At 43.8% G+C, this 13,938-nt stretch overlaps 2 protein-coding genes across 2 annotated transcripts in view; one reads left to right on the plus strand and one right to left on the minus strand.

The window, feature by feature from the left end:
* The window catches only part of DSC1 (desmocollin 1), a 294,686-nt gene that overhangs the window by 69,814 nt on the left and 210,934 nt on the right, over window positions 1–13,938 (plus strand). The gene's annotated exons all lie outside the window — the stretch shown is intronic.
* DSG4 (desmoglein 4) overlaps window positions 8,811–13,938 on the minus strand; it is a 28,291-nt gene continuing 23,163 nt past the window's right edge. The window contains 2 exon segments of the mRNA XM_005857060.2: window positions 8,811–9,623; window positions 12,130–12,332. Of these exon segments, the coding sequence (XP_005857122.1) occupies window positions 8,853–9,623; window positions 12,130–12,332 (974 nt within the window). The 3' untranslated portion in view covers window positions 8,811–8,852.

Here is a 13,938-nt window from a genome sequence, read left to right on the forward strand (position 1 = left end):
GTGTCTAGCTCTTCCATCCTCTCTGTTCAAGGGTTAAAACAAATCATTTTATCATAGTTTTTCATCGTCACTTGTCACAGTAACTTCTCTCCTGCCAATATGTCAGTGTGGGTGAGAGAAAGGAAATAAATTCCCTAAGTTAAGGGAGGCGGGTGAGGGGTGGAAACATTGGTTTGAAACTATGGAAATGGAGAGTAACAGGGAACAGGCAGGTACTTGACGTCCACAGATTGTGAAAGATTAGTCATAGTTTAATGTATTCTGGACAGTGGAAAATATCAATTTTTTGAAATCAAGAAGAAAGATAATAAGTGCCATCTCAGGATGGGACCTGCCATTATCAAGTCAGATCATGTCCTCTTTGCTGGGAATATCCCCCCTCCCCCCAATAAAGCACATATTTAATCTGTAAGGATATTTCTTGGTGGGTGGTTGACCCAGTTTTGTCGACCAGCCTACAGTGGTGCCTGGGAGATGCCAGTGTGGCCTGCTGGTTAGATCTTCTCATGCCTTTTTGGGAAAGAAACTTTTTCAGTGTTCAAATTGTTGGATGATAATTTGGTTCTTTCTTAGAAAACTATAGCCCATAATTTTGGTTCTAGGATTATACTATACATAGATCAGGGCTGAACACATTATAGATAGCAGAGCCTGTGTTGAATTCAGAAGAAAAAATGAGTATATTTTATGTCCATGAAAAATAACCTGAGACAAATTAAGTCTTAATAGCTGAGGGTATCTACCTAAAAATTTCTCTTCAATTCTGGCATCCTTACAAACAAATATAAGTTTCATAATGCTGTATCAAATCTATTGGATTCACAGATTCAATCTCAGCTGGGAGAGAAACTGGAACTCCAAAAATTTTAAAATCATATTATATGTATGAGAATTGCACTTGGGAGTGTAAGGTCTTTTCACTGATGTTGGGACCATCTTGTTAATAATGTGTCATAATATACAGATTCTTAAACATGTGCAAAGCCTTGGACTCCGCAGTTTCAGTTGCCATGGAAATAAGGTAAAGCACCTGCAAAGCTCCACATCACTATTTACACATCAAAGGAGTGGGAGGAACCTCAGTGCCCATTCCTGGGCTGAAATAGCCCTTAAAATACTTTTACAAAGTGTGTTAAATGGAAAAAGTAGGCACAAACTTTTATACATAATAGTCTCAGCTTTTAAGTGATATGTAACGAATAAGAGCCTAGAGCAGAGGTGGGCAAACTTTTTGACTCGAGGGCCACAATGGGTTCTTATACTGGACCGGAGGGCCGGAACAAAAGCATGGATGGAGTGTTTGTGTGAACTAATATAAATTCAAAGTAAACATCATTACATAAAAGGGTACGGTCTTTTTTTTTTTTTAGTTTTATTCATTTCAAACGGGCCTAGAGAAAGGGTGTAGTGACAGCCTCGAATTTGGGTTCCTAGGCGCTGTGTGTCGGCTGCAGGGTAAGCGGGGGCAGCGTTGAGTGAGAGGAAAACCAGCATGATGTTGGCAGTGGTCCTCTCTGGGTAATGGTGCATGATTTCCACTTCCTTTTTGTTTTCTTACATCTTCTAAATTCTCCACAATACGTACATTAGTGTGTTTTTAAAAAAATTCTCACCCAAGGATATTTTTCCATTGATTTTTAGAGTGGAAGAGAGAGAAAAACCTCGATTGGTTGCCTCTTGCACGTGCCCTAACCAGGGCCCCAGCCGGGGAGGAGCCTGCAACTGACATACATGCCCTTGACTGGAATCAAACTCAGGACCCTTCAGTTCACAGGCTGGCGCTCTATCCACTGAGCCAAACCGGCTAGGGCAGTACACGTTAGTTTTATACTAGGAAATGATCAATGCTGGCTGCACTAACAAAAAGTAGCTTAGAATCTTAACACTGACTTGTTTAAAATGTTTGTTTTTATTCCTTATAAATGTAGGAAGTCTGTTATTCTTGACGTAAAAGGCTGGGTCTTCGTCTGCATGTTCTGCTCCTTCCGATGATCGTCCTCCAGGGAGAGTCCCACTGTTTCAAGAGCTTTTACTGAGCGTGGTGCTTTTAGGCTACAGTGACATCTTCAGCGTAACTGGTTGCCCTCGTTGATCCTCAGCGCCACTGCTGCCGCAATTACAACGCGAGTGTGTGACATGGGCCATGAGTTAGTCAGCTATCCCAGGGATGATGACGTGTACACGAAACTCAAGCCATTCCCTCGCTGCTGTGGTTCATTGAAACAGCTTCCTCCCTGGTCTCCTTCCCAGCAGCCTCTGCCCCTCCTACATGCACCAGAGCAGCTTCCCAGTTGAGGCCCAATTCACAGTTCTCCTGTGAGTGTCTCAGTGGCTCTCAGGTTCAAATAAAGACTCCTTAGCAGGCCATACATATGTAGGCCTCCGACTTCTTGTCTATGCAACCATCTTCTCTCATTCTCCACCTTGCCAACTACAACACAGTTTTTAAAATCGAATCTCTGTCCGTGTTCCCTGCTTCCCTCCTCCTCTCCCGTGCTGTTTCATTGGCCTGGAATGCCCTTCCGTTTCTTCATCTGCCTATTTGCCATGGGCCCTCCCACCCTTGGCCAAAGGCCGTTTCTTCTGAGCAGCCTTTTCCAGCTCCACGCGGCTGGGCCCTTCTCTTCTCCCACAGCCGCTCACCCGGTCCCTGGGGTAGCACGTGTCATCCTGTGTTTTAACGCTTCTCCCTGCCTCTGCTGTGCGAGCCTTGGTGGCCAGGACCTTGGTTCACCTCTCCCCTCCGAGCACTTAGCTCATGAGTAGCCGGTGAAACGCTCAAAAGCTACTTAAAGCAGGAATGCGCTTTGGAACTAGGCACAGTAGAGCCCATGTCATCTTTTTCTAACTGCTTCATCTATGAAGGAAGATCAAAAGGTGAACCAAGGAAGAAGATGTTTGAAAAGTAATTAGCATAATGCACAGAATAACACATATTTGTGTTTTATTTTTTAAAGCCTTCTCTCTTTACAACCTCATCTAGTTTTTATGTTCCCCACACCTGGTGGCGAATGCCTCGCTGATACCAAAGTCCCCACCCAGTTAGTGCCTCCCTGTTAAACACACAACGAAAACTTCCCAGTCAACCAACATTTGTGCTGATCACATGTGCACGCTGTGACTTTTGTACTCACACCTCACCATCACTCACCGCACAGTTCACCTCCTCCCGGTAGGTGTGCACTCAGCTTGTTTCTTACCTTGAACTCAGTCATCTGCTAATCACAGAGAAACTATGACTTTCTAACCCAAGCGTGGTCCTCTTTGTAGAAAGCGGTTTGCAGTGCTTAGAGTTGGTCTGTTCTGTCAATAGCAATAACAGGGAGTCCTCAACTTTCCTTCAACGCGCTTTATCTGCCTTGTGTCTCGGTGCCCCTACATTGCCTTTCTCATGCACAGCTCAGCCTACAGATGAGCGAGAGCACAGGCCCGTCGTGCTCACACATGACACCTGCCGGCCAGTCAGTGCCAGACAGTCCCACCTTTACCTGCCACACAGAACTTGTTTGTGTAACGATTGGACTGGTTCTGTTTCCTTCCCCTTATTATTTTTAACAAGATAGGACACTCCCCAAGTTCGGGTTTATTAACTTTCTTAATCCACAAAAGCAAGGGTTTACTGGCAAACCCTCGCTAGCAATTCTTTCTCAGTATGAACTCAGTTTCTTCAGATTCATTGTTAATTTAAATAAGCTGAAACAGAATTTAAAGAAGTTGTTTTAGCAAATCACTTTTTATCTGTATTTGATATTTAGTACATGTTTATTGTAACAATCGTTTACACATTTTAACATTCAAGAAAAAAGTAAAAAGAAATTATACTATATTTAGTGGCAGTAAGTGTTGGCTTTCTGGGAATGTTTTTTTTTCTTTCATGTAACATGTAAGTGTAATGTTTAAGGTTCATTTATTTGATTTTTATGGTTGTTTTGAGAAATATATGACGACGAAGAGTAAAGTAAAGATCTTTTATCTTACTATTGGAAACTCTAGTTTGCCCCCTGCTGTATGATATGTTTATTACGGAACTTAAATAAGAAATCGAAGAAATGGTTTTGAAAAGGAAATTTAAAAACACCTATCAACCAACCATTAGCTATAATGTAAGGTAATCATATTATCAGTAGTCTCTCTCAAATTTCCAGAAATTTTAACTTTCTTTTAAAGCATTTTTTCTGCATAAAATCACTTTCTCTGTAACATTTTAGAATTTATTTTATTTATTATTTAGAATTTACTTTTTTTGAAAGGAATGTGAGGTTGTTTTCAGTGATTTTATTTTATTATTCTTTTTGCAAAAGGTAAATTTCTCCTGAAATGTGACTATCTTCATGAGTTATGCACTTGCATTTTTTTTGCTAAGTGTGGCATTTACAAAGCTTCTCAGAGATCAATCGAAGGGCTGCTTTAAATCCAAAATTAAAGAGTGTGCCTGGCCGGTGTGGGTCAGTGGTTGAGCATCGACTAATGAACCAGGAGGTCACGGTTCGATTCCCAGTCAGGGCACATGCCCAGGTTGTGGGCTTGATTCCCAGTGGGGAGTGTGCAGAAAGCAGCTGATCAATGATTCTCTCTCATCATTGATATTTCAATCTCTCTCTCCTCCCTTCCTCTCTGAAATCGATAAAAAGTACCAAATTAGAGTGCATGCTCTGTACTAGACATTTTTTTTCACTGGAGATACAGAATCTTTATCTCAGGTGCTCACAGACTGTCAGGCTCGGTTGCTGATAGTGGAGTGAGCAAGCAGATGGGTCGTGGAGGACATACCAAGAAACGCTCCCAGGAAGTGGCAGAGGGAGAGCTGAAGGATGAGGAGGAAGACATGAGTAGACGAGAGGAGAGCAGAGGGTTCCAGATGAAGGAGGCAGGGCGGGGCAGGGGACAGAGCTAAGAGAAAGCATGCCCTGCTCCAGAAACCGCAGAGTCCATACGCCTCACCTCAAGTAATAAAAGAGGTCAAGGGCTGTCACTGTGCAAATACCTCCCATGCAGAATGAGCGGTTGGAGTCATGTTGGACAAGACAGCACAGACCTGCTCACCTCAGTGGAGACTTAGAGGCTCTCCCAGGCTTTCGGCCAGCGAGCCCCCTTCTTTTAAGGAGCTCCTGCCCGCCATGCTCGGTTCTCTGCCTTAGTGCCCCAGCCGTGGCGGTGACTCTGTGTCTGATGACAACAGCACAGCAGCTATTGCGAGGACCACCAAGGGCTGCCCGTGTGGTTCTGTGAAATGGGACCAGCCGTTCGCCAGCACAAAAATGTCACTGGGTCCTCATTCCCTACTGAGCTAAAGCCACACCCCTCATGGGAGTCGAGATCCTCTGCCATCTGCCTCTCACATGTCCTCCATCATTACATTTTCAAGAATGTGGTAAGAATACGATTTTTGGAGTTAGGCTATCTCGGGTGTGAATTTTAACTCTGTTACTCAAGCTCTGACATAAAAATAACAGTTTCCCTCAGCTTTAGTGTCTTCATCTATGACATTGGGGTCATACCACAAGTGTTTTTCAGAATTCAATAGGATAATATGTCTTGAGTAATTAGTATAATAAGCATCATCTAAAATGACTGACTATGTAGTAATTTTATAATTCTTCACTTGTTTCAGGCATTTAAAATATATACTTTTAATCTTAAAAATATTTAATTTGAATACTTAATGTTCTCTGGATGTATCCTGTGGTTTTTGGTTTTTATACCTTTTAGAATCACTGTTAGACAGAATTCTACTTGGCCTGGCTCAGATCTCACCGTGTTCAAAAGCCTTCCTCAGTTCCCTTAATTGAAATGATTATTCTTTCATTATTGTGACGGAAATTGGTGCCTCTGATACAGAACAGTATTAAGTCCAATGGGAAAAGACATTCTATAATTTACATTCAATTGATTTGTTAGTTTATAGTGAGCATTTACTAATAACATAACAGTTATATTGAGAAATTCTATTATGGTCAGATAAGTGAATTGTTCTGAATTTAAATTTATGAATGAATCCATTTTCCTCTATTATATATGTAATGCTAAAGATGATATTCACCTAGAACACAGTGGGGAAATTTTTTCTGAATGTGTGGTTGTGCACCAAAGAGAAAACAAAACACTTTTTCTTATCACAGGTTTTATTGAAGAAACATATAAAACATCATTACATTAGTAATACATTGCATACTGGAAGGTCTAATCAAAAAGGAATTTTTGAAAATTTTTTTTATGAAACAAGTTTATAAATACTCTGCTTCCTATAGTCTTTCTTTCCCTTCACCTGATAGAACTTTTCTAAGACAACCCATTTATTCATTTAACAATGCTATCCCCTCAAGTAAACATGCAGGGCGGGAGATATGACCTGAACTACCTTCTGTTATACTTATTTATTTATTACGTCTAATTTCCCGGCTTCTGGATTTATTTTTAAGCTCTAACGTAAGTGCTGTGTCACCTTTACCTCTTAGGTAAATCAGTAGCGTAACTCTGAAGCACTGGACGGGAAGTCCTGCTTGTTTGGGATGATGTTTTTAAAATACTGATTTCAGAGGCGTGAGTCCCGTATGAGCCATGCTGACGACCTGGGAGTGATGGGGGGGCCTCCTCACTGATGGCGTGGAGAGAACATGAAATGGCTCTGGTCTTGCTTCCAGGGATCGCGCGGAGGGAGGCAGCCACCGTCAGAGGTAGATTGCCTCTGCGAGCACCTTACGTCTTTGCGTATTGATAGATGGAGGAGAAAAAGCCCACAGAAAAACTTTCTCGCCCTTCTCACAAGTGGTTTTACCTAATTTGAAAATTTTAATCTGTCAGTACTATTTTATTCATCATTTTTCACATCTAATACTATTTTTAGTTTTAATTCCATTGTCACCTTCCATTTAATTATTTACTAATTGTTTCACAATGTTTAGAATGACTGGCCTAATAGAATAAAAATTTCAAAAAAATAGGTCAGCATATGGCATGGGCCTGAATGCGTACAGGTGCTACTGAGTGTTAGGATGGCCATGACGCCATGCTCTCTGGCTGTGCTATGGATTAACAGAATGTGGCAGAATCGGTGTGAAAGCCTAACGTAAGGAATGGCTGTAATGTCTGCAATACATGCAATTTGGAACTGATTAGAAAACATGTAAATTACCTGGCATTGTACTGTTTTAGCCATTCTATACTTTAACCACAAAACCTTTTTTATTTTCTTGAGGGAGACTTTTTCCTCCAACTAGAAAATAGCAAAGACCATGCAACAGGCCAAATGAGGTCCTCTCCATGTCAGATGCAGTTCTAGTATTAAAGTTATAGTTTCACATAGCACACTGGCCAGGGCACCCGAGCGAGGGGTTCAAGTTTGGTACCACAACTGGCTGGTTGTGATCACTTCATGTCTCCAGTCCTAGATTCCTTTTCTGTAAAATGAGAGAATTGGGCAAGAGTATATGTGAGATGCCCCAGATTTTACAATAGTTTTATTTATAAAGGAAGAAGCACCAAAATTATTTTCTTCCAAAGGAAAAGTCCCTGAAAATAAGTTTATTTCATTTACATGATCTACGAGTCATAGTATAGTTACTACTATATAGTTTACATATTTTACAGAACTAAATAAAACAATCTCACTAGAGTTCTTTTTCTCAAAAAGAACTTATTTTAGCTTTGAGTGCACTAAAAATAAGCAACCTGTACATGTGTTTCCACTGCACTCCCCCAGTAGGAGTAGCAGTGTTAAAAGGAAAAACAGAACTTGGTAATGGTCTAAATACTTTACTAGTTATTTTTGGTGGGAACTTGGCCATGTATCCCCAGAGTTTTATTCTAAGTCTTGATATGAATTAGAAGTACTATGAAGACAGAAATCATGCCTGTCTTCCCTATGTATTCACAGAGCCAAGACCAGCACTCAGCATAGAGCAGCTTTTCAGTTGTTGAATACACACACTTACAGAGGTGCTTTTGGAGATGATCTAGTTACTAAATAAAAACTCGATGGCTCAGGTCAATGATACTTATTAAACCATAATCCGTATGTTCTTATGACATAAGTAGTGAGAGCAGGGAAAAAATTCTCTGTAATGGGGAAAACCTCTACTACTCTACTACTTCCCCTAAGAGCTATTTATAGTGTGGTGTTTTCATATTTTGTTTCGCTATTCTCATTGCTATTTACAATTAATGATACAAATCAATAAAGTGCAACAAAAATTAATCCATTTTGATTTATGTATATATGTATAGATATATAGGTGCATATATATTGATAGCCCATTTTCAGTGATGCATTTAGCTGGCAAACTCTTTCCCTGTATTATAGTAAGCATGCCCTAAATATCTCATATCTTGAGCAACCATTTGAAGAGACAAATGATTTTATTTTTCTATTGCTAAATGCTCCATCTTCCTTTTCAGTTTCCTTTCAGAAATGTATACTTTATTCACTTTTTCAACTAAAATATTTAATAGAGATAATTCTCTGAAGACACAAATGTCTGGTGAATGCAGACAAGTCTACTTTTGCAACCTACAAGGACAAGGGCATCTGGGTTTACATGACCAGATGTACAGGCCCAAAGAGCTCTAAGGTTTGCCTTATGAGTTATGTGCTCTTTATTAGACAGTATCAAAGGACGTAACACATTTCTTCAAGTGTTTTTGGCATATTGTTGAAAGTCAGAAATAATTTAAAAAGGCTTATCTAAAGTTCTCAGCCATATTTATCCGCCCAAAAGATGTAATCAAAGAATGCCATTACATCTTAAAAATTTGAGTATTTGTTGACTATTAACATGTTAAAATATAGTACATTATACACCTTTGATGGATATGTTGGTGATTCCATGGGGCAAGGAATACTGACCATAAAGCGCTTACTGTTGGGAGTAATGTATGTTACTATACCGTGTTACTCTATGTCGAGATGTCATTGGGGATGTGGAACCAATGGTTCGGCTTATGTGAATATCCGGAGGATTCACCATTTGTGTCACTTGAATTTCCGGCCCTACTAAAATACTGCCACTCATCACAGGTCCCATGCAACCATCAGTCATGCTACCACTCCTCATGTCAGGCACGCCAGGACTAGACACTACTCTCTCTGTGTAGATGACATTCTGCGCGTTGGCTAACTCAGCTGGTACGCAAAGATTCCCTTGAACATCATAGACAGGTGTCATTACCGTTTCTGTTACTACAACATTGGGTGCAAGCTGAGGATCAAAAACGATTGTGGTGGGCTGCATACACTGATCAGTAGTCGTGTAGGTCTCAGTCACTACAATATCCCCGTGGATCATGGGTTCAGGCATTGCCATTTCTGCTTGGAATTCAGCCTCTGAGAGAGTCATTCCTGAAGATTCATTCACAAAGTAATTAGGCCCGAGCAAAGGGAGATCTGTACTGATAGGTATACAGGCTTGGTGTGAGGGAAATGGTTCAATTTCCGTGTCTAAGCAGATTTCAGCAAGAGTTCTAAACTTGGGATCTAAAGTTTCCATGTAGTCTTCATCCAGATCATCCACAATCCAACTGCAGCAGCCGATCGAGCCCACAGGCGACCCGACTCCCTCATGGTCATAAATGAGCAAGCAGTCGTTTGCTGGCCGACCTTCATCTTCATCTGCATAGACATACGCTTTCTGAAATTAGAAGAAAAATGGAAAGTTAGAAGTTTCCTTTCCCTTTAAATGATCAGCGCCTTAGAGGCATCTGATTTAAGAAGATTTTATGGAATGAACCTAGGAAAACCCTGATTCTTTGCTGTCTTTCTAAATAATTGGCATCGTTGAAGGAGATCACTGTGCATTAATGGTGCATGGAACTAGAATAAATGTGTATTTATCTTATTTGAACGCTGACAAGTGATCATTTCTACATTTTATTCAGAGTATGAATCAAAGACAATGTGTTAGCCATTTGGATTTGTAGTCTTTGTTTCTGAGATGGTCAAGAAATAATAAAACACATTGAGTTACATTCAAAATATTATTTAAGGAGATATATTTGATCAACTTAGAATAAAAGCAAGGATAAAGATGTAAATATCTCTAAGCTTCAGAGACTTTATCAGGATGTCAGTGGAGTTTTGTGGTCTGAGTGGAAAGAACTGGGGTCTCTCTGGAGTCAGGCTAGCAGGCGAGGGCACAAGGGGGTAACCGACTGTGATCGTCAAACTGTTTTGAACGACAGGCCCTGTCAGTGAAATCCTAGGGAGGAGCCATGGCAGTGGAGCTTCTCTGTTTGAAGGGGAGGAGGGGTGGAGCAGAGACCTGCCATTCTCTTCCCCTTTCTCTCACCTGCCATGGCCCTTGGTGGGTCCCATGGAATGCTATAGGGCCTGCCTAGCACCATCTGAATCACCTGATATAATCTGACCCCTTCTTTATTTTATTTATTTATTAAAATGTTTTTATTGATTTTTAGATAGAGAGAAAGGGAGAGGGAAAGAGAGAAGAAACATCAGTGATGAGAGAGAATCATTGATTGGGTGCCTCCTGCACGCCTCTCACAGGGGCTGGAGCCTGCAACCCGGGCATGTGCCCTGCAACCCAGACATGTGCCCCGACCTGGAATCGAATCAGTGACCTCTTGGTTCCTGGGTTGATGCTCAACCACTGAGCCACACCAGCCAGGCCCCCCTCTTTATTTTATAAATAAGGATACTAAAGGCCCAGAGAGGGGCAGTGGCATGCCCCACACCCAAGTAACTGTGCACTACAACTTTAAATCCACCTATCCTTTTCATACCACGTCATGCTGCTTTCCCTCTGGTCTGCATCAGTATCCAAATGCTACCGCTAGGAATGGCTGATTTTAGGTCTTGAAGTCAATTATTCATGAGATCGGCATTACCTTAAAACTCTGCGGGTTAATATTTAAAAGGCAGGTGGGTGAGAGGAGCATCCCCTGGCATGGGGCCCTCGTCAGCTGCCCAGTGGCTGGTGCTGATGTAACAGTGACAGCAAAGAGGCCTGGGCTTTGCTCCTCAGGGGCTGAGGGGGGGCGGAAGGTGGAGTGGGGAAGGGGAGGGGCTGTGTCTCACGGCCTCTGAAATCTAGGGCCACTTGTAAGTGTAGAGCTGAAATGTTTGGGGGAGGACGACCTCAGTGCTCATAGAGAAAGGAGAATGCATTTAGTTTTCCTTTGTCCTGTAAAGCACCAACTGTAACGATAGGAACAGATGCCCAGGGCAGTTTGACATTCATGGTAAAGCTCCTTTGATATTAATGAGATTCCTAGGAGTGATTTGTTAAATATCACTTCTGTGACACGTGCAGTTTGTTCCCATTTGTGGAATGCACTTTGTAGTACCGATCACACCTTGAAATAATCTATACTATTCATGCGCAGTCTGCCATCATATTTGTAACCATCAATTTTAAGATACAGCTTACATGACAACAGCACCCTTTCAGTGTTTTGTGATGAGCAGTGGTGCAATTGGTGTGTTATCCTATGGGGAGTGAAACAGGCTGAGTGAAATATAAAAGGGAAGGCTCAATAGGTGAAGTAAACATGCTAAGTAGCGATTCACAGGAGGGTGTGTTTACTCTGTGTGCTGCCCGCTGGGCCATCCAGTGCATGAGGGGGTTTCCCTTTGGAAGCTCACAGTCCCTGTCCCTCCTCTGAGTGAGGGCACTGGCGGGCAGGGCCCTGGTCAGAGAAGAGGAGCCCCGGGTTCTAGGCCCTGACCTGGCGCCAAGTCCTGGGGCTGCTCTTCTTGAGCAACCCCCCCTTTCCTTCCCCAATCCTGGCTCTCAGTTTATTTTTCTCCCTTCTGCGGGAACCACCTGCCGAGCAGGAAGGATATCATAAAGTGAGGACACAAATACATTGATCTTTTTCTTAGTCAGGATCTTGCTGCTGTGTGGTTGCTAGGGGCAACAAAGTGGGAAAACCGCGAGGAAACAGAAAAGTGGAAAGAAGGACGAGGAGAATGAGGAGAGATGCCAGCCTTTCTCGTGGTAGTAAATGTGTTATGTCAGTCATGTGAACTCCTTCCCCACACGGCCTCTCTGTCTGATGCTGGAGGGGTGAGGTAAAGACCTGCACCCACTGCCGGTTGCTGTGGTCCAGCCTCAGCCTGCTTCCTGGGTGATGGGGGTGTGGGTGTGTGTGTGGGGTGGGGTGGGGGAGGTGGATTACCTCGGAGAAGTAGCTGTCCAGGAAAGCCAGGTTCAGGCCCACGTCTGCCTGCTCCCTCGGGGGGCCCAGCATGGAGCCCCTCCTCCTCAGGGTGCCCCCGACCCCGGCGGCCAGGCCGGTGGTGCCCAGCCCGGTATTCAGCTCCATGCCCGACACGCCCCCTTCCACCGTCCCGCCGGCCGCGTACGTGTTCGTGTAGATGTCTGTGGGGAGAAGGAGTTCAGTGCTGGAGTTGTCTGCTTTGTGTGTCCAAGGAAACTACTGCAGGGCTGTCTGCAGGGCACCCCGACCCCCTACAACCAGGTGAGGTGCCCTCGGCATTGCAGCCACCCCTCCAGGCTGGTGGAGACCAAGGCGGAGGTAGCAGCTGCCCGATGGGCTCTCACTGTGCACGCACTTGGCCCCTAGACTGAAAGTGTGACCAGCCGGGGAGGGAGGCTCCTGTGCCCGCACCAGTCAGTGTCTTCAGTGTTGCCTCTGGCAAGCTCCCCACCAGCCCAAGGTTTGCGCCCTCTCCAGAACCTTCCAAAGCAGGGCAGCGGTGTATTTGCGGGAAGGAGCTCACAGTCCCGGTTCACCCTGGTGCTGGGGGAGAGCTGGCTCTCCCAGGAGCGTTCATTCTCCCCAGCCTCTGACTTGGGACACTGAGGAACCATCTCTGAGAAATCTGGGGGCTAGGAGAGGTCTGGGGGTTGGGAGAGGTCCGGGGGCTGGGAGAGGGCCGGGGCTGGGAGAGGGCCGGGGCTGGGAGAGGTCTGGGGGCTGGGAGAGTTCTGGGCAGCCTCTCTGCTTGTTGGTCCTGCCCAGTGGCTGTGTGTTTGCAGGAGTCTTGGGTGTGCGTGGGCCTGGTGAGTGAGGAGAGTACAAGACTCACAAGGCAAATGCATGTGTGAATTTAAGAAAAGTCCTTCAGTGTATTAAAGAACATATTTGCTGACTTTTTCTTTCTTTTTTTTTTAACAGTCTCTTATAAATAATGGCTACAGTATCACTTACTCTGTACCAGGCATTATTGGAATATATACTTCATGATACACACATATACGCATATTCATATATCACATATATGTCATACACATATAGTATATCCTATACATTATGTACAGGGTGACCCCTCAAAATATATACACACTTTAAGGGCTGACAGCTCAATTTTGAAAATGAAATGCATTTTAATGAACACTGCCTTTATAATTATACACGTTTTGGAACACCCCATGTGTGTGACATATACACATAAGCATATGTGTGTGTGTGTGTGTATCTGTGTGTATATATATGTGTGTGTATATATATACACATATATATGTGTGTGTATCTAATCTAATAATAGACAAACATGGTAATTGACTGTACCTTCGCTATGCTTCCCATTGGCTAATCAGGGCGATATGCAAATTAACTGCCAACAAAGATGGCGGTTAACCGCCAACAAAGATGACAGTTAATTTGCATATGTAGGCACAATGATGGGAGGCGAAAGGGGAAGGACAGTGATCGGAAACCCAGGTGGCAGGCAAGAGCCGGGTGGCAGGACAAAGGTGTCCCTGGGGGCCACCTTTGCCCGCCCCCCAGCCAGTGATTGGAGAAGCCGGAGTGGGGCAGGGAAGAGGCAGGCGCCAGTGTCCGCCTCTTCCCTTGCCCCCCCCCCCGCCCCCGGCCTTGTATCAGCGACCGGAGAAGCCGGAGGGGGGCCAGGGAAGAGGCGGGTGCCAGTGTCCACCTCTTCCCTGGTCCCCCCCCTCCCCCAGCCGTGGATCGGCAACCAGAGATGCTGGAGGGGAATCAGGGAAGAGGCGGGCACCAGCC

This window comes from Myotis brandtii, unplaced genomic scaffold (genome assembly GCF_000412655.1).
Source record: "Myotis brandtii unplaced genomic scaffold, ASM41265v1 scaffold107, whole genome shotgun sequence".
Taxonomy (NCBI): Eukaryota; Metazoa; Chordata; class Mammalia; order Chiroptera; family Vespertilionidae; genus Myotis; species Myotis brandtii.